Source organism: Hyperoodon ampullatus, assembly GCF_949752795.1.
Source record: "Hyperoodon ampullatus genome assembly, chromosome: 6".
Taxonomy (NCBI): domain Eukaryota; kingdom Metazoa; phylum Chordata; class Mammalia; order Artiodactyla; family Ziphiidae; genus Hyperoodon; species Hyperoodon ampullatus.
The window spans coordinates 21423662-21450395 of NC_136919.1; the positions used below are offsets into that span (position 1 = coordinate 21423662).

A 26734-nucleotide genomic window follows, 5' to 3' on the forward strand; every position below is an offset into this window, starting at 1 on the left:
TGGATTAACTCGATTACATCTGCAGAGACTCTATTTCCAGATAAGGTCACATTCATAGGTACTGGGGATTAGGATTTCACAACATATCTTTTTATTTTTTTTTGTAGGCAGATTATGTCTTGCCTCACTTTTAGTGATGTTAAAATTACACAGTGGATTCAACTTGGTGTCAGCATTTCATCCATTTTAAAGTGATCCCACAAGCCTTTTACCTAATGGTTTTAGCAGCAAATAATAATCATTATTTTATTAGGGTTGCACAATGATGATTTTCTAATTATATCATCTCTTCAGCATTTATTGTCTGTGATTTGTCTGCCTCATCAGCTATTTGGTTCACTTGAAATAAAGTCCGTGCAAGAAAAACATTCTCTTTAGCAATTTTCAAAATAATGAGCTGTTGCATAAGCAGCTTCTCAAGGTGACCAGTGAGTTGTTTTCTTTTTTTTAGTGGCATATTATTATCAATTTATGGATTTTGATATATTTGTGTTTCAATCCATTGCAATCTTTATTCTTTTTGATACTAAACTTGTCTCATCTTTGGTTAGTGGGAGCGTCTTCCTTTCTTTTTTCTATTTTTATCATGAAAAAATTTTAAACAAATATAAAAGTTGAAGGACTAGTAAAATGAAACCTGTACACTTATCTCCAAGATTCAGTGATTATCAAAATTTGGTCATACTTGCTGCAAAACCATTTTAAAAACACAATGTAGAATCTTATCTTTTTTTTTCTTATGGTGTGCAACAGTTCCCATCCACAGCAGCCTCTTGGGTCAAGACTGGCCTAGGGATATACCACTTGACAGAGTGGAAATGTATCACTATTTATTACTTTTCCTACTCATGGAAAATTAGGTTTTCACTATTATAAATGCATGCTTCAGTGAACATCTCTGACCCTGTTTCTCTCTGCTTATGTATGGGAGATTCTCTGGCTATATACCTGGAAATAGAATTGCTTTGCTGTGGAATGTGCTCTGTGTAACGTTACTAGATGTTGCTAAGTTGTTCTCTAAAATAATTATACCAATTTATATTCCAGTTTTTCTACTTCTCTGTATCCTTACTGATACTTGTTATTGCCAGATTTAAAATTTGTGCTAATCTAATGAGTTTAGAGCTTTATCATTTAAATTTGCATTTGTCCGTTTATTGGTGACATTCATTTAGTCATTTATTCACCAGATAACTATGCACCAGGCCCTGTTGTAGGTGCTTGGTATACATCAGAAGTTAAAACAAAGACCAACGTCCTCTTGGATCAAATAAGAGACAGACAATAAGTAGGAAACGTAATAAATATAGTTAAGCATCAAAAGATGAGAAGTCTTATGGGAGGAAAACCTATTTTCTCCATGCAGTTTTTACACTTGTTTTGTTAGGTTTAGTCCTAATCATTGCAAATGGTATATTTAAAAATTACACTTTCTAATAGGTCATTGCTATCTGTATAAGGCAATGCTGCTCACTTTTTTTTTTTTTAGTATTGATCTTATTCACCAACTCTTATTAATTCTACTAGTTTAGAGATTCCTTTGGGTTTTTTAGTTTTTGCATCTTTTTTTTTTTTTTTTTTTTTTTTTTTTTGCGGTACGCGGGCCTCTCACTGTTGTGGCCTCTCCCGTTGCGGAGCACAGGCTCCGGACGCGCAGGCTCAGCGGCCATGGCTCACGGGCCTAGCCGCTCCGCAGCATGTGGGATCTTCCCGGACCGGGGCACGAACCCGCATCCCCTGCATCGGCAGGCGGACTCTCAACCACTGCGCCACCAGGGAAGCCCTAGTTTTTGCATCTTTGAATAATAAGTTTTTATCTCTTTTCAATCCTTATGTCTTATTTTTTAAGTGAAATTTTTACATATGTTTTATTAACAGACTTAAATATTAAGCAGTTTGTAGAGAGGGCTTCCATATCACATCTTGCCCGCCCCCTCCCTCTAGTTTTCCTTATTATTAACATTTTACATTAGTATGGTACATTTATTACAATTAATGAGCCAATATTGATATATTATTATTAACTAAAAGTTAATATTTTATATTTCTATTTATTTTGTTTTATTAAATAAAAATCCTTAGTTTTTTTTCAAATTTCCTTAGTTTTTATTTCATGCGTTTTTTTCAGTTCCATTACCCCATAAAGGACACTGGGTTACATTTAGTTGTAATATCTCCTTAGGCTTCTCTTGGCTGTAGTATTTTCTCAGACTTTCCTTGTCTTTGGTGACCACTTATTTTTAAAAATTCATTGTGTAAAACATCCTATGTAATTTTTAATGGTGAAAGTGGGGAAGCCTTGTCTTTTTCCTGACTATAAGGGGAATGCTTCATAAATCTTGAAGTATGATATTTGCTGTAGATTTTGATAGGTACCCTTTATCAGATTAAGGAAATTCTATTTTCTTTCTGATTTTCTAAGATATTTTGTCATGAAAAAGTGAGGGATTTTATCAAGATCTTTCCCGCATTGTTCGATCACATAGTTTTTCTCCTTTAGTCTGTTTGTGTGGTGAATTGCATGAATAGATTTTCAGATGTTGAACTGTCATTTCATTTAAAGTTCTTCTGGTCATGATACATGAAAATTTATATGCCAACATTCTTACGTATATGTACATATTCACACAGAAATATGAAGACTTATTTATGATAAATGAATGTCATATGATTTGGTTTGGTAATCTAGGATTTTTGCATCTGTATTCATAAATGAGATTGGCCTATAATTTTCCTTACTTGTACTACTTTTATTTTCTTGTACATAAGTATTATGGACTTTTTTCCTTAGCTCTCTTAGTATTATTAATTAGGCTCTAGCTGGTCTTCAGCTTTCTGCTTTGGACCTGAAAGAGATTCATTAAATATGTCTGCTGGAAATATCTACTCTCACCTATTAAGTCTGAATTCTTCTAGTTTAATGCTTAAAGTTTTATGATTTCGTCACTGTTGTGCCTGTGTACTGCCTATAAAAATCACTATTATTTATAATAGTTATTATAACCAAGTCCCTTTGTTACTTTGGAGTGGGTTGTTTAGCCTTTAAGAAGATTTGAACTTTTTTATGATTGACAGTTTTACTAATACTATTATATTGTTTAAATTGTGCTTGACTTCTGATCCTTCCCCTAAAGGAAGTAGTAATAGCACTGTCTACCTCTGATATTTGTATTGTAGTTTATTTCTTGTAAAGTACTTTATATATAAAAGTATATTTATATACAAAAAGTGTTTTGTATTTTGTATCCAACCACTTGAAATGCCCTTCACCACTAACACTCACGTGTAAACCACCATCAACTTTCATCTGGATAATTGCAATAATTAGTCTTATTTCCCCTCTGTTTGCCTATAGTTCTTCTCACAGAGCAGCCAGAGTGATTTTTAAAGTATAATGAAGTCATATCCCTCTAGTGTTTAAAACTTTACCTACCTTCTCAATAGACTAGATTAAAATCTAAACTCTTTACCATGATTACAAACTCTGTTCCCCCAGTGCCTGGAACAAGGCCTTGCACATAATAGGCACTCAAGAAATATCTGTTGATTGAATGACTCCTTCAGTGTTAGACAAGCTCTGTCTTGCCCAGAATCTTACAGTTTATTAATAAATGGCAGAGTCAGGATGAAAACTCACACTTGCAACTTATATTTGCAAGTTGCTAGACCAAGTTATGCTTTCCCAATCCTCCAATGGGCTCTGAACCAAGCCATTTTTTCTTCCAGACTCTGTGTACCTGTGTTAATTTGTTTATACCTTTTTCTTTTTGTTTTGCCTTTCCAAATCTTGTCCATCTTCAAGACTTGAACTTAATTTGGCTCCCTTTTATAGAACTTTCTTTTTATGGCTTCAGTACTCTGTTTTTTGGTGGTGATAGTGGTGGGTTGTGTTGGGGAGGTTAGAGTATAACTGGGAAGGGGACACAAATAAATACCAGATGTTGTATTACATGCTTACATAAGTAATTTCACTTCCTATGTGACCTTGTGAGGGAAGAAGCCTCATCTTTTTAAAGATGGAGAAAACTCAAGGCTCAGAGAGGTTTTCAGTTCCACCACCCAAATGGGGAAACCTATATATTATTTGAGTTTTCTAAGTCCTCTGAGCTTCTAAGGCTAAGCCTTCTACAGCTGCCTGGTAGAGCTGGAATGGTGCCCAGGTGCCCTTGGTCGGAACAGCCTTCCTGCTATCCTGCTTTATCCTGTTGCATTGGGCCAGTGCCATATCTGATAATCTGGCCTGTATGTCAGGATCACACAGGGAAATCAGCAGCAGGATGATCTGTTTCTGTTTGATAAGAAATTTGACTCTAGTCAAATGCTAAACCTTTTTATAGATAGCTATAGTTTTGTTGTTGTTGTTTTGTTTTGTTTTGTTTTTCTCCTTCTTCTTTACTTGGGCCTCTTACTATGTTTTTTTTTTTTTTATCCTTTCTGCCTCTAGTATTCTAGTCAAGAAGAAAGCCAGAGGAAACCATTGCCTACTGCTGCCGCCCAGTGTTGTAAGTGAGAAACTTGTCTTTGAATCTCTTCTTAATCACAACTTTCTGTCAGTTCTCCAAATGTGGCTTATTTTGAGTTGGGGAGGTTGGAGATGTGGTATGTATAAACAGGAGATATTCCAGAAATATACCTTATTCAGGCCCATACTGCCAATGGCTATCTGTCCTTTAGCTTTAAGAAGAGATCTTTTGGTTTTGTGTGGCTGTAGGTAGGGCAATGGTACTCTTTTTTCTCCATTTGCCCGCTTTTACCCCTGGTGGAATGTTTTCTCCCATTCTGTCCCCATTTATCTGTTATTATCCTTTAAGGCTCAGTTTAAATGTTACCCCCTCTGGGAAATCTTCATGCTGTTTCCTCCTTCTCCACAGTCTAGCTTAGATCTTTCCTCTGCTTCCATAGTACCCTGTACGTACATCCATCGTATAACCTATCATATATTATAATCTATGTATATTTCTTTGACAAGAAAGCAAAATTTTTAAAGGTATATAATCTTCCATTTGTATTCCTAGTATCTGGCTCAATACCTGATACATAGTGTAGTAAGCCTCAGTAAAGTTTGATAAACGATTAACTGAGTGAGAGAACTTGTCATTTCTACTGAGATTAACTTATCCAGACCACACAAATTCCTTCTTGAAATGAGCCGTGCATTGTTGGTATATTGGTATCTTCTCAGCTTCTCTCAGAACAGCTTGAAGAGATACCGAAGGACTGACTTGAAATCAGTTCTCTTTCACTTTTTCAACCTGTGGGGGTGGGTGTGCATATGTTGTGTTTCTTTTGTTTTGCTATAGTGTTTCTGAATCAGTGCCAAACTCTTAGCAACTGCAGGTTGATAGTGGTGGTGATAGTGGTAGTAGTTATTGTAGTAATACTAGTAATAATAAGAACCACAGCAGCTAACGTATTTTGAGGTTTTATGATATGCCAGATGCTGCTGTAAGCGCTAAAATATACTAACTTATTTAATCTTCACAACAACCCTAAGACATAGATTTTACTGTTTTCCTCATTTTTAAGATGAAGAAACTGAGATTGAGTTATTTGCCACAGATCCATAGGTAGTAAGTGGTGAAGTAAATATTCAGATATAGACAATCTGACTCTATAGCCTATGCATTGAACCACTATGTTATACTATTTCCTTCATATTGTTTCTGAAAAGGAAAACCTCCATTCATGGTTTATAAATCCATTGGTTGCCTTCCATTCTATTGGCTACTTACTTTCCTGATAAAAGTAAGACCGCTGGCAGAGGTCAACACTTTTTCTTTATTTAAAGAAAACCTATTTTTCATATGACTTATTACTTTTGTTTTTGTCATTTAGGAACTAGGATTTATCAAATATTTAGGGTCATGGGAGACCACAAGTATCTGAATTGAAGACCAAGTTGTGAATTAAAGTCTATAGGTCATTTCCAAAACTCATTGTAATGAGCTAATTTTGAGTTTTTAATCTTTTAAATCTTTTTCCAGGACTGCTAATGAGAAGTGAAATAGAACGATTGAGATTTCTCTTGCCATTCCTTCCTGGGTCCATTTGATGAAATGCAGTTCAAGTGATTAAAGAGCAAATGCCTAGAGGGCAGGAGGAAATAAGAGGCTATAATAATCAGCAACTTTATTAATTCTCTTACATTTTTTATATGTTTACCAGCTAATTTGTTTTTATATGCATAGACTGTTCCTGTCTTTTGACTACTCCCTAATATATATATATGGTTTTTTTTACCATTTTAAAAATAGATCTTTATCGGACTACAATTGCTTCACAATACCGTGTTAGCTTCTGTTGCACAACAAAGTGAATCAGCCATATGCATACACATGTCCCCATATGCCCTCTCCCTTGAGGCTCCCTCCCAGCCTCCCTATCCCACCCCTCTAGGTGGTCAAAAAGCACCGAGCTGATCTCCTTGTGCAATGCAGCTGCTTCCCACTAGTTATCTATTTTACATTTGGTAGTGTATATATGTCAATGCTACTCTCTCACTTCGTCCCAGCTTCTCCTTCCCCACCGTGTCCTCAAGCCCGTTCTCTACGGCTGTGTCTTTATTACTGTCCTGCCCCTAGGTTCATCAGAACCATTTTTCAAAAAAGATCTTGCTGTGGTTTATGTCAGAGTGTTTTTCCTATGTTCTCCTCTAAAAGTTTTATACTGTCTGGTCTTACATTTAAGTCTTTAATCCATTTGGAGTTTATTTTTTGGTATGGTGTTAGGTAGTGTTCTAATTTCATTCTTTTACATGTAGCTGTCCAGTTTTCCCAGCACCAGTTATTGAAGAGGCTGTCTTTCCTCCATTGTATGTTCTTGCCTCCTTTGTTGTAAATTAGGTGCCCATTATGTGTGTGGGTTTATCTCTGGGCTTTCTATCCTGTTCCATTGATCTGTATTTCTGTTTTTGTGCCAGTACCATACTGTCTTGATTACTTTGTAGCTTTGTGGTATAGTTTGAAGTCGGGGAGCCTGATTCCTCCAACTCTGTTTTTCTTTCTCAAGATTGCTTTGGCTATTTGGGGTCTTTTATGTTTCCATACGAACTGTAAGATTTTTTGTTCTAATTCTGTGAAGAATGCTGTTGGTAGTTTGATAGGGATTGCACTGAATCTGTAGATTGCTTTGGGTAGTAAAGTCATTTTCACAAGATTGATTCTTCCAATCAAAGACATGGTATATTTCTCCATCTGTTTATGTCATCTTTGATCTCTTTCATCTGTGTTTTATAGTTTTCTGAGTACAAGTCTTTTGCCTCCTTATGCAGGTTTATTCCTAGGTATTTTATTCTTTTTGTTGCAGTGGTAAATGGGAGTGTTTCCTTAATTTCTCTTTCTGATTTTTCATTGTTGGTGTATAGGAATGTAAGAGATTTCTGTGCATTAATTTTGTATCCTGCAACCTTAGCAAATCCACTGATTAGTACTAGTAGTTTTCTGGTGGCATCTTTAGGATTTTCTATGTATAGTATCATGTCATTGGCAAATAGTGACAGTTTTACTTCTTCTTTTCCAATTTGTATTCCTTTTCTTTCTTTTTCTTCTCTGATTGCTGTGGCTAGGACTTCCAAAACTATGTTGAATAATAGTGGTGAGAGTGGACATCCTTGTCTTGTTCCTGATCTTAGTGGAAATGCCTTCAGCTTTTCACCATTGAATATGATGCTTGCTGTGGGTTTGTCATAGTTGGCCTTTATTATGTTGAGGTAGGTTCCCTCTATGCCCATTTTCTGGAGAGTTTTTATCATAAATAGGTATTGAATTTTGTCAAAAGCCTTTTCTGAATCTATTGAGATGATCATATGGTTTTTATTCCTTAATTTGTTAATGTGGTATAGCACATTGATTGATTTGCATATATTGAAGAATCCTTGCATCCCTGGGATAAACCCCACTTGATCATGGTGTACGATCCTTTTAATGTGCTGTTGGATTCTGTTTACTAGTATTTTGTTCAGGATTTTTGCATCTATGTTCTTGTAAAAAAAATTCTTGTTTTAAGTGTAGGTTTAGATTGTTTATTTGAGATTTTTCTTGTTTCTTGAGGTGAGATTGAATTGCTATAAACTTCCCTCTTAGAACTGCTTTTGCTTGGTCTCATAGGTTTTGAGTCATCGTGTTTTCATTGTCATTTGTTTCTATGTATTTTTTAAATTTCTTCTTTGATTTCTTCAGTGATCCCTTGGCTATTTAGTAGGGCACTGTTTAGCCTCCATGTATTTGTGTTTTTTTGCAGTTTTTTTCCTGTAATTGATTTCCAGTCTCATAACGTTGTGGTCAGAAAAGATGCTTGATACGATTTCAATTTTCTTAAATTTTCCAAGGCTTGATTTGTGACCCAAGATGTGATCTATCCTGGAGAATGTTCCATGTGCATTTGAGAAGAAAGTGTATTCTGACACTTTTGGGTGGAATGTTCTATAAATATCAGTTAAATCTGTCTGGTCTATTGTATCATTTAAAGCCTGTTTTTCCTTATTTATTTTCTGTTTGGATGATCTGTCCATTGGTGTAAGTGGGGTGTTAAAGTCCCCTACTGTTATTGTGTTACTGTCGATTTCTCCTTTCATGGTTGTTAGCATTTGCCTTATGTATTGAAGTGCTCCTATGTTGGGTGCATAAACACTTATAATTGTTATATCTTCTTCTTGGATTGATCCTTTAATCATTATGTAGTGTCCCTCCTTATCTCTTGTAACAGTCTTTATTTTAAAGTCTATTTTATCTGATACGAGAATTGCTACTCCAGCATTTTTTGATTTCCATTTGCATGGAGTGTCTTTTTCCATCCCGTCACTTTCAGTCTGTATGTTTCCCTAGGTCTGAAGTGGGTCTCTTGTAGACAGCATATATATGGGTCTTGTTTTTGTTTCCATTCAGCCAGTCTGTGTCTTTTGGTTGGGGCATTTAATCCATTTACATTCAAGGTTATTATTGATATGTATGTTCCTATTACCATTTTCTTAATTGTTTTGGGTTTGTTTTTGTAGGTCTTTTACTTCTCTTGTGTTTCCTGCTTAGAGAAGTTTCTTTAGCATTTGTTGTAAAGCTGGTTTGGTGGTGCTGAATTCTCTTAGCTTTTGTTTGTGTGAAAAGCTTTTGACTTCTCCATCGAATCTGAATGAAATCCTTGCTGGGTAGAGTAATCTTGGTTGTAGGTTTTTCCCTTTCAGCACTTTAAATATATCCTGCCACTCCCTTCTGGCCTACAGAGTTTCCACTGAAAAATCAGCTGATAACCTTATGGGGATTCCTTTGTATGTTATTTTTTGTTTTTCCCTTGCTGCTTTTAATATTTTTTCTTTGAATTTAATTTTTGTTTGTTTGATTAATATGTGTCTTGGTGTGTTTTTCCTAGGGTTTATCCTGTATGGGACTCTCTGTGCTTCCTGGACTTGGGTGACTATTTCCTTTCCCATGTTAGGGAAGTTTTCCACTATAATGTCTTCAAATATTTTCTCAGACCCTTTCTTTTTCTCTTCTTCTTCTGGGACTCCTATAATTCAAATGTTGGTGTGTTTAGTGTTGTCCCAGAGGTCTCTGAGATTGTCTTCAGTTCTTTTCATTCTTTTTTCTTTATTCTGCTCCTTGGCAGTTATTTCCACCATTTTGTCTTCCAGTTCACTTATTTGTTCTTCTGCCTCCGTTATTCTGTTATTGATTCCTTCTAGGTTATTTTTCATTTCAGCTATTGTGTTGTTCATCTGTTTGTTTGTTCTTTAGTTCTTCTAGATCTTTGTTAAACATTTCTTGTATTTTCTCAGTCTGTGCTTCCATTCTTTTTCCAAGATTCTGGATCATCTTTACTATCATTACTCTGAATTCTTTTTTAGGTAGATTGCCTATTTCCTCTTCATTTATTTGGTCTTGTAGGTTTTTACCTTGCTCTTTCATCTGTGACATTTTTTTGTCTCTTTTTTTTTTTTTTTTTTTTTTTTATGAGGGGATTGTGTTCCTGTTTTACTGGTTGTTTGGCCTGAGGCTTCCAACACTGGAGTTTGTAGGCTGTTGGGTAGAGCTGGGTCTTGGTGCTGAGATGAGGAGCTCTGTGAGACCTCACTCCAATGAATATTCCCTGGGGTCTGAGGTTCTCTGTTAGTCCAGTGGTTCGGACTTGGAGCTCCCACTGCAGGAATTTCTGCCTGACCCTGAGCTGGCAAAAAAAAAAAAAAAGAGAACAATAACAAAGTAAAAAATAAAATTAGACTAGGAAACTAACAGATATGTTAGAAAGAATGTAAAAATAAAAATATAGATGAATCAACAGCGGAAGGTACATCAGTACCACAATAGTAAAAAAGAGGAGGAGGGAAAAGAAAAAAAAAAGGGGTTGTGGGGGAAGGCCTTGGCTGTGGAGGGTGGGGCCTAAGCAAGGGCGAGGTTTGGGTCGGGGGTGGGGCCAATGCTCAGGACTCACAGGGTTGGAAAAGGTCCTGGGGGCTGTGTCAGGTGGGGCTTAAGTTCAAGGAACAGTAGGGGCCCAGGTGTGCCCCCACCCCTCCTCTCAGGGCAGGGGACCTCACCTGGGAGCCCAGCAGGCTTCCTGGGCTCGAGTGGGTGGGGCAAACGCCCTCCTCTCTCGCCACTCCAGTCTGGGGTCTGGGAGGGCCCCTCCCGCCTGCCTCTCCTGATCTCCCTGGCCTCCCTCCTATGCCCAGAAAGACCCACACAGCCTGGAGGGGGCTTGGAGGGCAGGGGATTGCCCTGGGAGCTCAGTAGGCTCCCTGGGCCTGAGTGGGCGGGGCAGTTGCCCTCCTCTCCTCTTCCGCTCCTCCGGGATGGCCCCTCCCACCTACCTCTCCTAGTCTCCCCTTGGCCTCCTTCCTGTACCTCCAGGACCCACGTGGCCTGGATGGGGCTTGGGGGGAAGCAGCTTGGGAACTCAGCAGGCTCCGTGGCCTGAGTGAGCCAGGCTCCCTCCCACCTGCCTCTCCTGATCTCCCTGGCCTCAGGGGCACTGATCTTGTCTGCCCTCCACTTCTCCTCTCCCCTTGATCCCCCTACGTCCAACTGGCTCACTCTGGGGTTCCTCCCATCTCCTTGGGGGTCAGAGTCCCCCACCAGATGCCGGCAGGCGCCGTAGTTGTGGGGAGACGCTCTCTAATATATTTTTTTGAAAAATTTTAAATTGTAAGTTTAAAAAGGAAAGTGGCATTTACCCTTTACTAGATTCAGTAATTAACATCTTGCCACATTTGCTTCTCTTCCTCCCTACCACTCTTTCCCATTTCTGTCCCCCTATATACATATGTAAAAATACACATGTGTATTTTCAGAATCATTTGAATATAAGCTTTAGACTTTATGACACATCAGCATGTGTCTCCTAAGAGATAGAACAGTCTATATAACTAAAATACCATTATCAGAATCAAGAAATTTAACATTGCTACAATAGTATCTAATATACAGTTCATATTCAGAATTCCACAATTGTCCCCCATGTATTTTTATAGCCATCCTCCCCCACGAGTGTATGATCTAATCAAGAATCACACATTTTTATTTTGTTGTCCTGAATCTTTAACTCCTTTAATTTAAAAAAAACTTGCCTTTTTAGTCATTTATGACACTGTTTTTTTTTTCAATCAGAAAAATATTTTATTCTAATTATAATGTCTATTGCAGATGGCAGGGTACACTAGTATGGGTTTCTGGGAAGCCATTTGGCAATACATACCAAGAGCCTTTAAAAATTCATGACCTTTGTTTCAACAGTTGAATTTCTGGAAATTTGTCCTAAATAATCAGGAAACAGACAAGGATTTGTATAGAAAGATGTTCATTGCAAAATTATTTAAATAGCAAAATTTGAAAATGACTTAATAGTTAAACAACAGTAAATGATAATAGTCATAAGATTTGAATATGCTTTGAATAATGTATTGGGGAAATTTTCATGAAACTTAAGTTTCATGAAAATGAAACTTTTAAGTTAAGAAGTATACAAAACTCTTACCCTCTGTATATGTGTATGTGTATATGTATATACATATGTACATATGTAACTTAAGCGTTTTTGCATACCCCTAAAATTCATATGTTGAAGCTCTAGCCCCCAGTATTTGGAGATAGGGCCTGTGAGGAGATGATAAAGGTCAAATGAGATCATAAGAATGAGGCTCTAATCTGATAGGACTGATACCCTTTTAAGAAAAGGAAGAGACAGCAGAGCTTTCCGTGTGAGGACATAGCAAGAAGGTGGCCATCTGCAAGCCAGAAAGAGAACTTTCATCAGGAAGCAAATCAGCCGGCACCGTGATCTTGGACTTCCTAGCCTTTAAACTTGTGGGATACAAATTTCTGTTGTTTAAACCACCTAGTCTGTGGTATTTTGTTATGACAGCTGAGCAGACTAGTACAGATTTTGGTGCTGAGAGGTGGGGTGCTGCTGTAACAAATAACCTAAAAATGTGACAGTGGTTTTGGAAGTTTGGGTAATGGGCAAAAAGGCTGGAAGGATTCTGAGTTGCATGCTAGAAAGAGCCAAGGTTGCTATGAAGGGACTCTTGGCAGAAATATGGATATTAAAGGCTGTTCTGGAGAAGTGTCAGATGGAAATGAGGAACGGTTTATTGGAAACTGGAGGAAAGGTGATCCTTGTTATAAAGTGGCAATGAACTTGGCTGAATTGTTCGAGTGTTTTGTGAAAGGTAGAGTTTATAAGTGATCAAATTGGGTGTTTAGCAGAGGAGATTTCTAAGCTAAGCAATGAAGGTGTGGCTTGGGTCTTCCTTACTGCTTGTAATAAAATGCAAGAGTAGAGGGTTGAATTGAAGAAGGAATTGTTAAGTAAAAAGGAACCAGAACTTCGAGATTTGGAAATTCTTAGCCTATCCTTAGCCTATATATTGTGGAAAATGAGAAATCTTGTTCTGAAGAAAACACTAAAGAGATCATGGGTGTGACTCATGGACTAAACCAGCCATCAGCAGAAGCCAGGAATAGAGATGGAATTATACCAGCAGAGACATTGCCAGTTTCAACTAAAGGGGACAGAGAAAGAGGGATGGAATGAAGGAAGACTGTTGGATTTCTTGGATTCTACAAGACTAGATCATAGAGTTATTTGACTGTAAACGTGTGCTATTCTTTTTTTTTTTTTTAATGGTTTGCTGTTTTTTTGTTTAATTTATTTATTTTTTGTTTTATTTTTGGTTGTATTGGGTCTTCATTGCTGCGCGTGGGCTTTCTCTAGTTGCAGGGAGCGGGGACTACTCTTCGTTGCGGTGCGCAGGCTTCTCATGGCGGTGGCTTCTCTTGTTGCAGAGCACGGGCGCTAGGCACACAGGCTCAGTAGTTGTGGCACACGGGCTCAGTAGTTGTGACCCGCGGGCTCTAGAGCGCAGGCTCAGTAGTTGTGGCGCATGGGCTTAGTTGCTCCGCGGCATGTGGGATCTTCCCGGACCAGGGCTCGAACCCATGTTGCCTGCATTGGCAGGTGGATTCTTAAGCACTGCGCCACCAGGGAAGCCCACGTGTGCTATTCTTGAGGAAAGGCAAGAGCGACCCGGAAGGTGATTTGGAGAATATCAGGGCTGCCAGTCTTAGCACAGGCCCAAGGGACAGAGATGTTTCCTTTTGTTTCAGAGGATGGCCACCACGGAGAGCTATGGGAACCAGGGCCACTCTGTAGAGCTGAGTGAGTGACAGTGCCACCCAGTGGAAAGTGTGTCATTGAACCGAAGAGAATTGTTCTCTAGCCTTAAGATCTAATGGAATTTGCCTTGCTAGGTTTTGGACTTGCTTGGGACCTGTCACTTCTTTCCTATTTCTCCCTTGTGGAGTGGGATTATCTTTCTGTCCCACCATTGTATTTTGGAAGCACATGTTTGGTTTCACAGGTTCACAGCTGGAGAGGAATTTTGCCTCAGGATGAATCATAACTGGATTCTTACTCATATATAATTTAGTTGATATTTAAATGAGTTTTTGGACTTTAGAGTTGATGCTGGAATGAGTTAAGACTTCTGGGGCTCAGGCTTCCCTGGTGGCGCCGTGGTTGAGAGTCCGCCTGCCGATGCAGGGGACGCGGGTTCATGCCCCTGTCCGGGAAGATCCCACATGCCGTGGAGCGGCTAGGCCCGTGAGCCATGGCCGCTGAGCCTGCACGTCCGGAGCCTGTGCTCTGCAACGGAAGAGGCCACAGCAGGGAGAGGCCCGCGTACCGCAAAAAAAAAAAAAAGTGAATCAGCATCTGGCAAGGACTTGATGAGATGAGTACTCACATATTCTGCCAAGGTGTGAAATTAGTACAACCTTTCTAACTCAGTAATTTCACTTCTAGAAACTATTCAGGGAAAATAACTTGAGATGCAAAGGGACATTTATAAATAGGTTTTAATTATAATGGAGAAAAATTGCAAAATTAATAGAGGAATGGGTAATTGTGGCATTTCCATACAATGGAATAATATGTTTTTAAGTAATTTTTTAAGATACAGAAAACAATTATGTGAATAAGTTTTTAAAAATGAGTAACCTAAACTGATTAAGTAGTAGGATCCCAATTATCTAAAAAATAAATTATATACTCATAGGCATAGGAACAAAACCTAGGAAATTTTTTTTTTTTTTTTTTGCGGTACGCAGGCCTCTTATTGTTGTGGCCTCTCCCGTTGCGGAGCACAGGCTCCGGACGCGCAGGCTCAGCGGCCATGGCTCATGGGCCCAGCCGCTCTGCGGCAGGCATGTGGGATCTTCCCAGACCGGGGCACGAACCCGTGTCCCCTGCATCGGCAGGCGGACTCTCAACCACTGCGCCACCAAGGAAGCCTGGAAATATTTTTAATAGTGGGTCTCGGTGGTAGGATTGTGGGTAAATTTTTTTTTCTTTATACTTTTTTGTACTTTCTAAATTTTCTCCAAATGCATTTATTTTATGATAATTTTAAAAGTAACAAATATTTATTAAAAAAATGATCCCAGGCCTGACAATATAGAGGCAGGTCATTGTAGATTTAGTTTTTTAGTTTGGATTTGAGATTTAATTGAATGATGGTTGGTTGTTGAGGTTGACACAGTTTTTAGTTCAACAGTACTAGTGATTCCTTCATTGAGAGTTCTAAGTAGCTCTTAAAGTTGTGTCTCTTCTGTTAGTAATATCCCTAAGGTCTGTCCTAATAAATTACTATGGCTGAAATAAGTTTTGGGGCCTGTTTTTTCATTTGTAAAATGACCTTTAAGCAAGCTTGACATTTTGATTGAGATACAGCCCATCATTGATGTTTCAAAGAGATTTCTCCAATTGTCTATGAAAGGTTTGCTTCACTGCTTTTGTTACAATATTGCCTATTAATAGTGCCGTGTCAGATCATAAACCAAAATTTCCTGAGTATGAATCAGTCTTTTAAATTAGTAAAGTAGGGCATAACTTAACATATTGTTTAAAATTTTTCTTAAAAAATGCATCAGTTCGGGCTTCCCTGGTGGTGCAGTGGTTGAGAGTCCGCCTGCCGATGCAGGGGACGCCGGTTCGTGCCCGGTCCAGGAAGATCCCACATGCCGCGGAACGGCTGGGCCCATGAGCCATGGCTGCTGAGCCTGCGCATCCGGAGCCTGTGCTCCGCAACGGGAGAGGCCACAACAGTGAGGCCCGCATACCGCAAACAAACAAACAAACAAACAAACAAAAAATGCATCAGTTCAGAACAGTTGGATGTTAGTCACATGCATGAATAACAGTGACCAAACATTCAGAAGCATTGTCAGTAATACAGTTTGCCTACCTTGTTATGATATCTTATTTGACCACCACTAACTTCAAAAGGATTTCTTTTACCAACATGCCCAGAAGAGACATGTTTATGTAAAATGTCTTGCCCTTTTTTCCTTTTCAACTCTTAGTGTTATATTTCCTGGTGATCCATCGTGCTGATATTATTGATCCTAGGGAAGCATGAGGTGTTAGTGCTTCCCACTACTCTTAATCCATCAGGCCTGACATGCTGTATCCCTAGTCTGCACTACACTCAAATATTCCTCTTATGTCATATTATTCTTGGTCTCCATCTAAAACTGTCCACTGCCATGCTATGACTTGTCTTATTTTTAATATTCTACCTGTTTGGGGAGGCAGAGAAATAGGCCATTCTATATGTATACCAGATATTCCTCACCTGAAAGATTAGATTACTGCCTGCTCTGCAGATGATGGTGTAATTCCCCTGCTAGAATCAACCAAATACAAAACTCTGGGCAGGTACAGCCAATGCTGCTTTAGTTCCATTTCTCTACCTACCTCAAACAAGACTAGATTTATGCTTGTGGGGTATTCTAGTTGCCTCTCAATGAGGAACAGGACTTGTTTTCCTAGTCAGGTGATGGTGAACTCTAGCAGAACATGAAATTTTTTAAAAATTAATTTATTTGTTTTTATTTTTGGCTGTGTTGGGTCTTCGTTGCTGCACATGAGCTTTATCTAGTTGAGGCAAGCAGGGTTTACTCTTTGTTGTGATGTGCAGGCTTCTCATTATCGTGGTTTCTCTTGTTGCAGAGCACGGGCTCTAGAGCATGGTCTCTAGAGTGCAGGCTCAGTAGTTGTGGCACATGGGCTTAGCTGCTCCACGGCATGTGGGATCTTCCCAGACCAGGGCTCGAACCCATGCCCCCTGCATTGGCAGGTGGATTCTTAACCACTGCACCACCAGGGAAGCCCAGAACATGAAATTTTATCCACCTCTTTCTGGTGGGTCCATGCCGGAAGGAGTGGACCCAATTGGCAAATACTCACTGTGTCAAGGCATAATCATGTACAGCGAACTATGGGACCGTCTGTCACTCTAGCACTTTACCAACTTTACCAACTTGAGAGGACCTGACACTTCTGACCATCAGACCTAACTATCTTGCACAGCTCCAGATAAAAAGGAAGCTTGGCTGGTACCAGATCCTGTGGTCTGTTCTTTAGCAATTTGTTTTCTGTATTACTTATTTTCCAGATGACAGTAGCCACCATGCTGATAGCCCCTGCCTATCAAGAGATCCCTCTGTTAGAGAACTTAGTGACCTCACAGTCACCACTAGTATTAGCTTTCAAGAGCATGTAGTAGGTAAATCTTTCTTGAAGGGATAAAGAATCCCTTACCATAACTTTTGAAGGGACAGAACCCAGCCTACCCTCTATATCCTTTTGCAGTGTCATGTTGCTGTTCCATGGCAGGCCACTTCAAGACATTAGCACAAATGGTATCGATCAGGGGTCCCCAACCCCCGGGCCACAGACCGGTTAGGAACTGGGCTGCACAGCAGGAGGTGAGCAGTGGTTGAGCAAGCGGAGCTTCACCTGTATTTATAGCCGCTCCCCATCGCTCACATTACTGCCTGAGCTTCGCCTCCTGTCAGATCAGTGGCAGCATTAGAGTCTCATAGGAGCTCAAACCCTGCTGCGAACTGCACATGTGAGGGATCTAGATTGCGCACTCCTTGTGAGAACCTAATGCCTGATGATCTGAGGTGGAGCTGAGGCAGTGATGCTAGTGCTGGGGAGTGGCTGCAAATACAGATTATCATTAGCAGAGAGGTTTGACTGCACAGAGACCATAATAAATCAATTGCTTGCAGACTCATATCAAAACCCTATCAGTGAGTGGCAAGTGAAAACAAGCTCAGGGCTCCCACTGATTCTGCATTATGGTGAGTTGTATAATTACTTCATTATATATTACAATGTAATAATAATAGAAATAAAGTGCACAATAAATGTAATGTGCTTGAATCATCCCAAAACCATCATCCCCCCACTGGTCTGTGGAAAAATTGTCTTCCACGAAACTGGTCCCTGGTGCCAAAAAGGTTGGGGGCCACTGGTATAGATGATCTTATTTGCAAAACAGAAATAGAGACACAGAGAGAACAAACGTATGGATAAACAAACGTATGGATGCCAAGGGGGGTGGGTAGGATGAATTGGGAGATTGGGATCGACATATATACACTGCTGATACTATGTATAAAATGAATAGCTAATGAGAACCTACGATATAGTTCAGGGAACTCTACTCAATGCTCTGTGATGACCTAAATGGGAAGGAAACCAAAAAAGAGAGGGGATATATGTATACCTATAGCTGATCACTTTGCTGTACAGTAGAAACTAAAACAACATTATAAAGCAACTATACTCCAATAAAAATAAATTTTAAAAAAGACATTAGCATGGTCTGCTAGAACTTCTTTTTGTAATTATTAAAATTTTTATTTTATTTATTGAATTATAATTAACATACAATATTATATTAGTTTCAGGTGTATAACATAGTGATTCGGTATTTTTATACATTATGAAATGATGACCACAATAAGTCTAGTTACCATCTGTCACCATACAAAGTTGTTATAATATTATTGACTATATTCCCTATGCTGTGTATTACATCCCTGTGACTTAATTATCTTATAGCTGGAATTTTGTACCTCTTTTTTTTTGCGGTACGCGGGCCTCTCACTGCTGTGGCCTCTCCCGTTGCGGAGCACAGGCTCCGGACGCGCAGGCTCAGCGGCCATGGCTCACGGGCCCAGCTGCTCCGCGGCATGTGGTATCTTCCCGGACCGGGGCACGAACCCGCGTCCCCTGCATCAGCAGGCGGACTCTCAACCACTGCGCCACCAGGGAAGCCCGGAATTTTGTACCTCTTAATCCCCTTCACCTATTTCATCTATCTCCCTACCCTCTTCCCCTCTGGCAACAACCAGATTGTTGTCTGTATCTATGAGTCTGTTTTTGCTTTGCTTGTTCATTTGTTTTGTTTTTTAGATTCCACATATAAGTGAAATCATATGGTATTTGTTTTTCTTTGTCTGACTTACTTCATTTAGCATCATGCCCTCCAGGTCCACCTGCATTGCTGCAAATGGCTAGATTTCATTCTTTTTAATGGCTGAGTAATGTTCCATTGTGTGCATATATGTGTATAAATATATACACACCATATATATGTGTATACACACACATACCCCCCACATCTTCTTTAACCATTTGTCAATGGACTCTTAGCTTGCTTCCATATTTTGGCAATTGTAAATAATGCTGCCATAAACATGGTGAATTAGTGTTTTTGTTTTCTTTGGATAAATACCCAGAAGTGGAGTTGTTAGATATTTGGTAGTTCTATTTTTAGATTTTGGGGGAACATTGGTAGTTCTCTTTTTAGATTTTTTTGGGAACTGTTTTCCATGGTGACTGCACCAATTTACATTCCCACCAACAGTGCAGATGGTTCTCTTTTCTCCATATTCTCACCAACACTTGTTTCTTATCTTTTTGATAATAGCCATTATGACAGGTGTGAGATGGTATCTCACTGTGGTTTTGATTTACATTTTCCTGATGATTAGTGATGTTGAGCATCTTTTCATGTGCCTGTTGGCCATCTGTATGTCTTCTCTGGAAAAATGTCTGCCCATTTTTAAATCAAGTTGTTTGTTTTTCTGATATTGAGTTGTTAGGATTTCTATTAGCTTTCTAAACCATGCCCTGCACTGAAATTGAGGTATAGGTGCCCAAGATAGTCCTGGGAGACCAGAGAAATTATTAAACTCAATCCTGTACCTCAGTCTCCTCTGGGACATTGCCACCCTGCATTTAAATACAAATTCATCCACTCCTCAAAACCATAATATAATACTTATGCTATTCATAAGTTCAAGGCTTTATAAGTGGGCTGTTTAGTCCCTACACCAGCTGACCTTTAGCTCTATCCACTGCAGTGTTACCTCATAAAAGAAATATTTTAACTCTATAACTTTTCACAGTCGTTTTTGTCATAATGTGAATTTCAATATATATCATGGATTTTGAGGGTTCTGTTTATTGCCCTCTAGGTTAAAATTCTGCTTTCTCAAGTCAGCTGTGATTAAAAGTTGCAGAACATATTGGTTTCCTTGTTAGTTATGAATTCTTGGTAGCCACTTTACATGGTATTGGAAAAAGCAGCACAGAGAGATTCTTTTCAGATCTCCCAACCAGTTATCTTTTTCTGTATCACTTATTTCTAGGAAGTGGGTGAACTGGGGTTAAAACTTCCGTTTGACTCTAAGGTCCATGTTCTTTCCACTGTACAACCCCTTGATGGCAAAAATCTCATGGGACCTAGCCAAAAAGTTCATTTGTTTTTTTTCCGTAAGATGGCTCTAGTAGTGCTTAGCTGTCTTTAACTTCTTTCAAAACAATTTTGTTAGATCGTATTGTGACAGCTGTCATATAAGCGTGCATTTTAAAAAAACACATCAAAATTGGTGAATTTTTGTGTAGCCATTTTAATATTGAAGATGGAAGAAAACATTTTCGGCATGTTATGCTTTATTATTTCAAGAAAGGTAAACACGCAACTGAAATGCAAAAAAAAAAGATTTGTGCAGTGTATGGAGAAGGTGCTGTGACTGATCAAACCTGCCAAAAGTGGTTTGCGAAGTTTCATGCTTGAGATTTCTCTCTGGACAATGCTCCATAGTCAGGTAGACCAGTTGAAGTTGATAGCGATCAAATCGAGACATTAATTGACAACAATCAGTGTTATACCACGCGGGAGATAGTGGACACACTCAAAATATCCAAATCAAGCATTGAAAATCATTTGCACCAGCTTGATTATGTTAATCGCTTGGATATTTGGGTTCTACGTAAGTTAAGCGAAAAAAACCTTCCTGACTGTATTTCCTCATGCGAATCTCTACTTAAATGTAATGAAAACGTTCCGTTTTGAAAACAAATTGTGATGGGTGATGAAAAGTGGATACCGTACAATAATATGGAACAGAAGAGATTGTGGGGCAAGAGAAATGAGCCACCACCAACCACACCAAAGGCTGGTCTTCATCCAAAGAAGGTGATGTTGTATATATGGTGGGATTGGAAGGGAGTCTTCTATTATGAGCTCCTTCCGGAAAACCAAACAATTAATTCCAGCAGGTACTGCTCCCAATTAGACCAACTGAAAGCGGCACCCGACAAAAAGTGTCCAGAACTAGTCAACAGAAAACACGTAATCTTCCATCAGGACGACGCAAGACCACGTGGTTCTTTGATGACCAGGCAAAAACTGTTACAGCTTGGCTGGGAATTTCTGATTCATCCACCATATTCACCAGACCTTGCACCTTTGGATTTCCATTTACTTAAGTCTTTACAAAATTCTGTTAGTGGAAAAAATTTCAATTCCCTGGAAGATTGTAAAAGGCACCTAGAACTGTTCTTTGCTCAAAAAGAAAAAAATTTTGGGAAGATGGAATTATAAGGTTGCCTGAAAAATGGCAGAAGGTAGTGGAATAAAAGGGTGAATAGGGCTTCCCTGGTGGCGCAGTGGTTGAGAGTCCGCCTGACGATTCAGGGGAAACAGGTTCGTGCCCCGGTCTGGGAAGATCCCACATGCCGCAGAGCGGCTGGGCCCGTGAGCCATGGCCGCTGAGCCTGCGCGTCCGGAGCCTGTGCTCCGCAACGGGAGAGGCCACAACAGTGAGAAGCCCGAGTACCGCAAAAAAAAAAGGGTGAATATGTTGTTCAATAAAGTTCTTTGTGAAAATGAAAAATTTATCTTTTATTTTTACTTATAAACCAAAGGAATTTTTGGCCAACCCAATATTTTGCTGTTCAGAAACACATTGGCTACTGCCTTTTTATTTTTTAATTAATTAATTAATTAATTAATTAAAATTTATTTTTTGTCTGTGTTGGGTCTTCGTTGCTGCACTTGGGCTTTCTCTAGTTGTGGCACGCAGGGGCTACTTTTCCTTGAGGTGTGCAGGCTTCTCATTGCAGTGGCTTCTCTTTTTTTTTATTTTTTTTATTTTTTTTAACATCTTTATTGGAGGATAATTGCTTCACAATGGTGTGTTAGTTTCTGCTTTATAACAAAGTGAATCAGCTATACATATACATATATCCCCATATCCCTTCTATCTTACGTCTCCCTCCCTCCCACCCTCCCTATCCCACCCCTCTAGGTGGTCACAAAGCACCGAGCTGATCTCCCTGTGCTATGCAGCTGCTTCCCACTAGCTATCGGTTTTACATTTGGTAGTGTATATATGTACATGCCACGGTGGCTTCTCTTGTTGCAGAGCACGGGCTCTAGGTGCACGGGCTTCAGCAGCTGTGGCTTGCGGGCTCTAGAGTGCAGGCTCAGTAGTTGTGGCACAAGGGCTTAGTTGCTCCGTGGTGTGTGGGATCTTCCTGGACCAGGGATCAAACCCTGTCCCCTGCATTGTCAAGGGGATTCTTAACCACTGCGCCACCAGGGAAGTCCCTGCCTTTTTATTTTAAAAGTAATTCATTTATTGAATAGATAATATGTATACTGGTACCAAAAATTTTAATGTTAAAAGGAATACAGAAAAAGGTGTCCCTCCCATTCCCGTACGGAGCCGTTTGGACCCTCTCCTCACAGTCGTCATTAGCAGTTTCTTATGAGTCATTTGAGAGGTTTTACACTTGTCTAAACATACATATATACATGAGAGATATCTTTTGATTATTCTTTCCATCCTTTGAATTTGTCTTGCGTACCATTTACTACAATAAAATTTTCATAGCTGACTATATTTGAGATTTGAATACTTCTTGATCAGTGACCCTTTTGGATTCTTACTATGTTTTAAGAATTTATTGAAACCATAGGGAAATAGATGGCTTACTTTCTGGGTTGCTTTCCAGGGCAAAAGTCTGTTTCCCTGAAATCCTGGCCTTGAATACAATAGGCATATTTCCTCTGTCCTCATTCACCCTCCTAGAATGACTTTCACACATTTGTTACTGGGTTAAGAACTTCCTGCAGTTTATTTTCACAGAATGTGTTAGTTTCCTCACTGAGTTTGAATTCTTGGTAGTCACTTTGCATGGTGTTGTGAAGAATTTTTTTCCAGCATACTAAATCAGTGCCTTTTATTTTAAACTTAAAAAAAAGAGAAACACAACATTTTCACTACAAAAACCTTAAAATGATTCATAAATGTATAATAGAGAAAATGAAAAATTTCTCTGTAATACCTCCTGTCCAATCTACTATGAGATAACTACTTTTCACAGTTTAGTGTGTACTCTTCCAACATTTTAATTTTTTAAAAGTTAAAATTTTAATTATGCATTTTTTGAATATGTGAAAGAATACATGTAATATATATAAGTTTTGGAGCATAATAATGGAACTACTACCCATGAGCCCATCACCCATTATTTTCTAATAGAGTTTAGTAATGTACTCTAAACTTTCTTAGACTTTCCATTGCTCCCCGAGTGACAGGATTTTTTTTTCTCCACAAGCCTGGTGAATTGCAGGAGGTAGGGACATGGTCTTCTGTTTCTTTTGGAATCTGCACAGCTATTAGTCTCACTCTCTGATGTGTTAGATACCAGGGAATGAAGCCTGGTTGTTTGTGTCTGAGAGACTTCATCCTACCTGGATTTTAGGGAAAAACAATTTGGCCTTTCTGGGGAAAAAAAAGGAAAACAGTTATTATTGAAAAAGAGTGTAATTTGCAGTATTTGCTGGAAGATAGCATTCTTTTTTTGGAGGGTTGGAAATTTATTTTCTCCAGAGCTTGTAGATTCCTAGGATCCCTCTGTATTTAAGGCTGCTACACTCATATTCTGGTAACTGAGATGTGAGGTCGACAATAGCTAAAGCTTTGTCAGCAATATTGTAAGGTAATTTATAAGCATGAGAGTGCCCATGTTTATCCTTAGTAGAAATGAAGACTTTTTAGCAGATGCCAGACAGAAAGAGAATTGTCATATTTTCCTTAATTTCTCTTGTGAAGCTTTAAGACTCCAGACAAGCTTTACAGAAAAGAAGTCCAAAGCTCCTAAGTACAAGTTTATCCATCACATCTTTTTGTTTCTTCCTTCCTAAAGATTTCTCTATTTTCTTGGAGTATTCTTGTTCTTACTGAGTAGATACATAGACCAGAGAGTATATTTGTGGGGTCCAAGGAAGAATTAATGGGAGGATGCAAAAAATTGGGAGACCTGGCTCATAAACTAGACACAGGTGAGAAGAGGACAAATACACAAATGCAGCACCTTGAATGTTACTTAACTAATGACCTTCAGCGGGTGCATAGTAATAACCTGGAAAGAGAGAGTATAGTGCTGAGGTGGCACGGAATAAGCAAATAGTAAAGAATGGCATAAGTGTGTTCAAAAAGGCTTTCCAAGGAGATGAGTTTAGAGATGACTTTTAAGGAGCTAATTGAGATGTACTGATTGAAAGGAAAGCTTGTTCGTAGTAGGATAAATGAAGAGTATGGGGAAAGGATTTTTAAAAATGCCAAATTATATGCTGAGCATATTGGCTTGGAGGGAGTGGAGTGATGTCAAAGTTGTACTTGCTAGTCTGTGGAAGGGACTGAGTCCCTCTGCTGTACACAGTTTTCTTTAAAGAGTGAAGATATTCACGGCTGGCCCAGTTTGGCAGATTCACTCTTTTGGGAGCCTTTTCTTTTATTTCAGATACCTAGTGTCCTTGTCACAGTGCATCCTCTCTCCTTTTAGATCTGCTGTAGGACTGAAAGTTTTGTGCCACTTAAAATTTTTGTGGCTATGACTAAAGACCTATTTCTGTGAACAGTGGAAGCAGAAAAGCAAGCTTTAGGTCACTGATTACTTTCACTTATTTATCAAGGACTACATGCCCTGAAGGAAAGTAGGATTGCATGGCCAGCTGGCCTCTATCCTGCAGATTCTCCCACCTCATCACTTTCCTCTTTACCCCTTCTCATTTCTCAGATCCCAGAAGACAGAGGTCTAGCTCATATTCATTCTTCGCCATTTTTCTTCCACTATTTACCACTTTTATCTGAGTCTCCTATTCTGGCTCTTGTTAAAGCATCCTAATCATTCTGGTGTTCCCTAGAGAACTGATTCTTGATTACCTCAAACCTCAAACTGATTCCTCCTGTCCCACTTTATTATTATTATTACCTCAAACCTCCTGTCCCACTTTATTATTATTCCTCCTGTCCCACTTTATTATTTTTTTTCCAAAGAACCACAGGCATAAGTTCATTTTTATATCAAAAGATACAGTGCATGCTGTGAGGCACAGTTTTTTTCACTGCCCTATCCTCTAGCCATTCAGTTTCTGCCTGGAAGCAACCACTATTGCCATTTACTGTATATATACGTAAGTATATACATATACTTACCACCCTCTGTATATATACATAAGTATATACATATACTTACCACCCTCACAAATGGTAGTATGCTTTGCACTGTGTTACATGCCTTGCTTTTATTCACTTAACAATGTATAATATATACTACATGTAGGAATCCAGTCCCTATTAACATGGACCTTTTAGAAATCAAGATGAAATTCATTCACATAATATTAACCATTTTAAAGCGTATAATTCAGTGACATTTAGTACATTTAGTGACAGTTAGTACATTCTCAACGCTGTGGGGCTCTCACCTCTATGTGAATCCAAAACGTTTTCATCACCCCTAAAGGAGCCCTGTGGGCTTTAAGCAGTCACTCCTGGTTCCTGCTTAATGCCATGTCCTGGGCAATCACTAATCTACTTTCTGTCTCTATGGATTTACCTATTCTGGATATTTTACGTAAATGGAATCATAAGTACGTGACCTATTGTGACTGGCTTCTTCAGTTAGCATGTTTTTAAGATTCTTCCAAATTGTAGCACATATCAGTTCTTTATTCCTTTAGTGACTGAATATTCCATTGTATGGATATACTACCTTTTGTTTGTCCATTCATAGTGGATGGACATTTGTTTTTTACCCCAACTTTTGGATATTGTGAATAGTGCTGCTGTGAACAATTATGTTCAAGTATTTGTTTGAATGCCTGTTTTCAATTCTATTGGGTATATACTTAGGATTGGAATTGCTATTAACAGACATTTAAGTTGCTTCCAATATATGCTGGTACAGTGCTTGCAGTTGATATCATTTCACATATATGATTTCATACATGTATACATATTGGATGAATAGCTAGTAGTGAGATTACTGGGTCAAAGCATTTTACATTTAACAATGCATTTAACATTTTGGAAGATACTACAAAATTGTCCTCTCTAGAAGCTGTACTATTTTCACCCCCACTAGCAAAGTATGAGAGTGCTTTCTCCTCCCTGGCCTTTAGTTATAACCAGCCTTCCTACTAATCTTGTTGCAGAGAGCCACAAGCAACTGTTCCTGTGCTGTGATTCACTCAGAATCTCCTTCCTGCTTGCCTGCTTAGCTTTTCTTTTCTTCCTCTACCGTCTTGGGCCTTTTATTTCCTGACTTCCTACTTTGGCTCTTGATAACTGGGCCCTCCTCTTTGTTTGGTGTCCTGTTCAAATTTCCTTCTCTGGTTTATCAGCTTGTGTTTCTGCTTACATTTTAAAATTTTGGACAATTCCTTTCAGTTTGTTTTCAGTAGTAATACCTTGGAAATAGAGAGGGAAGTGTTAAGGAGGCAAAGAAGCAAATGGTTAAGAATGGCACGTAGTTTGTTCAGGAAGGCTTTCCAGAGAGATGAGTTTAGAAGTGACTTTTGAAGAAGCTAATCAGAATGTACCGATTGAAAAGAAAGATATTCATAGTAGGATAAATGAAAAGTATGAAAGGAAAATTCAAAAGATAATCCATTCCACTCTCTCACTCCTGGCCGAGGAACCTCTTCCTTGCTGGAACTACTCTTTCCTGGGTGGTGGGAGTAAAGTAGTAATCCATATCTTCTGGTATGTCTTGTCCAGGACTCGGACTCTCAGACAAGAAAATATAC

At 39.0% G+C, this 26734-nt stretch overlaps 1 protein-coding gene across 4 annotated transcripts in view; it reads left to right on the forward strand.

The window, feature by feature from the left end:
• The window catches only part of UNC13B (unc-13 homolog B), a gene marked incomplete at both ends in the record, with an annotated part of 221087 nt that overhangs the window by 68908 nt on the left and 125445 nt on the right, over positions 1-26734 (forward strand). For all 4 annotated transcript variants that reach the window (XM_079705886.1, XM_079705887.1, XM_079705885.1 and 1 more), the window contains one exon: positions 4445-4502. In XM_079705886.1, the coding sequence (XP_079562012.1) occupies positions 4445-4502 (58 nt within the window). The remainder of the gene's footprint in view (positions 1-4444; positions 4503-26734) is intronic.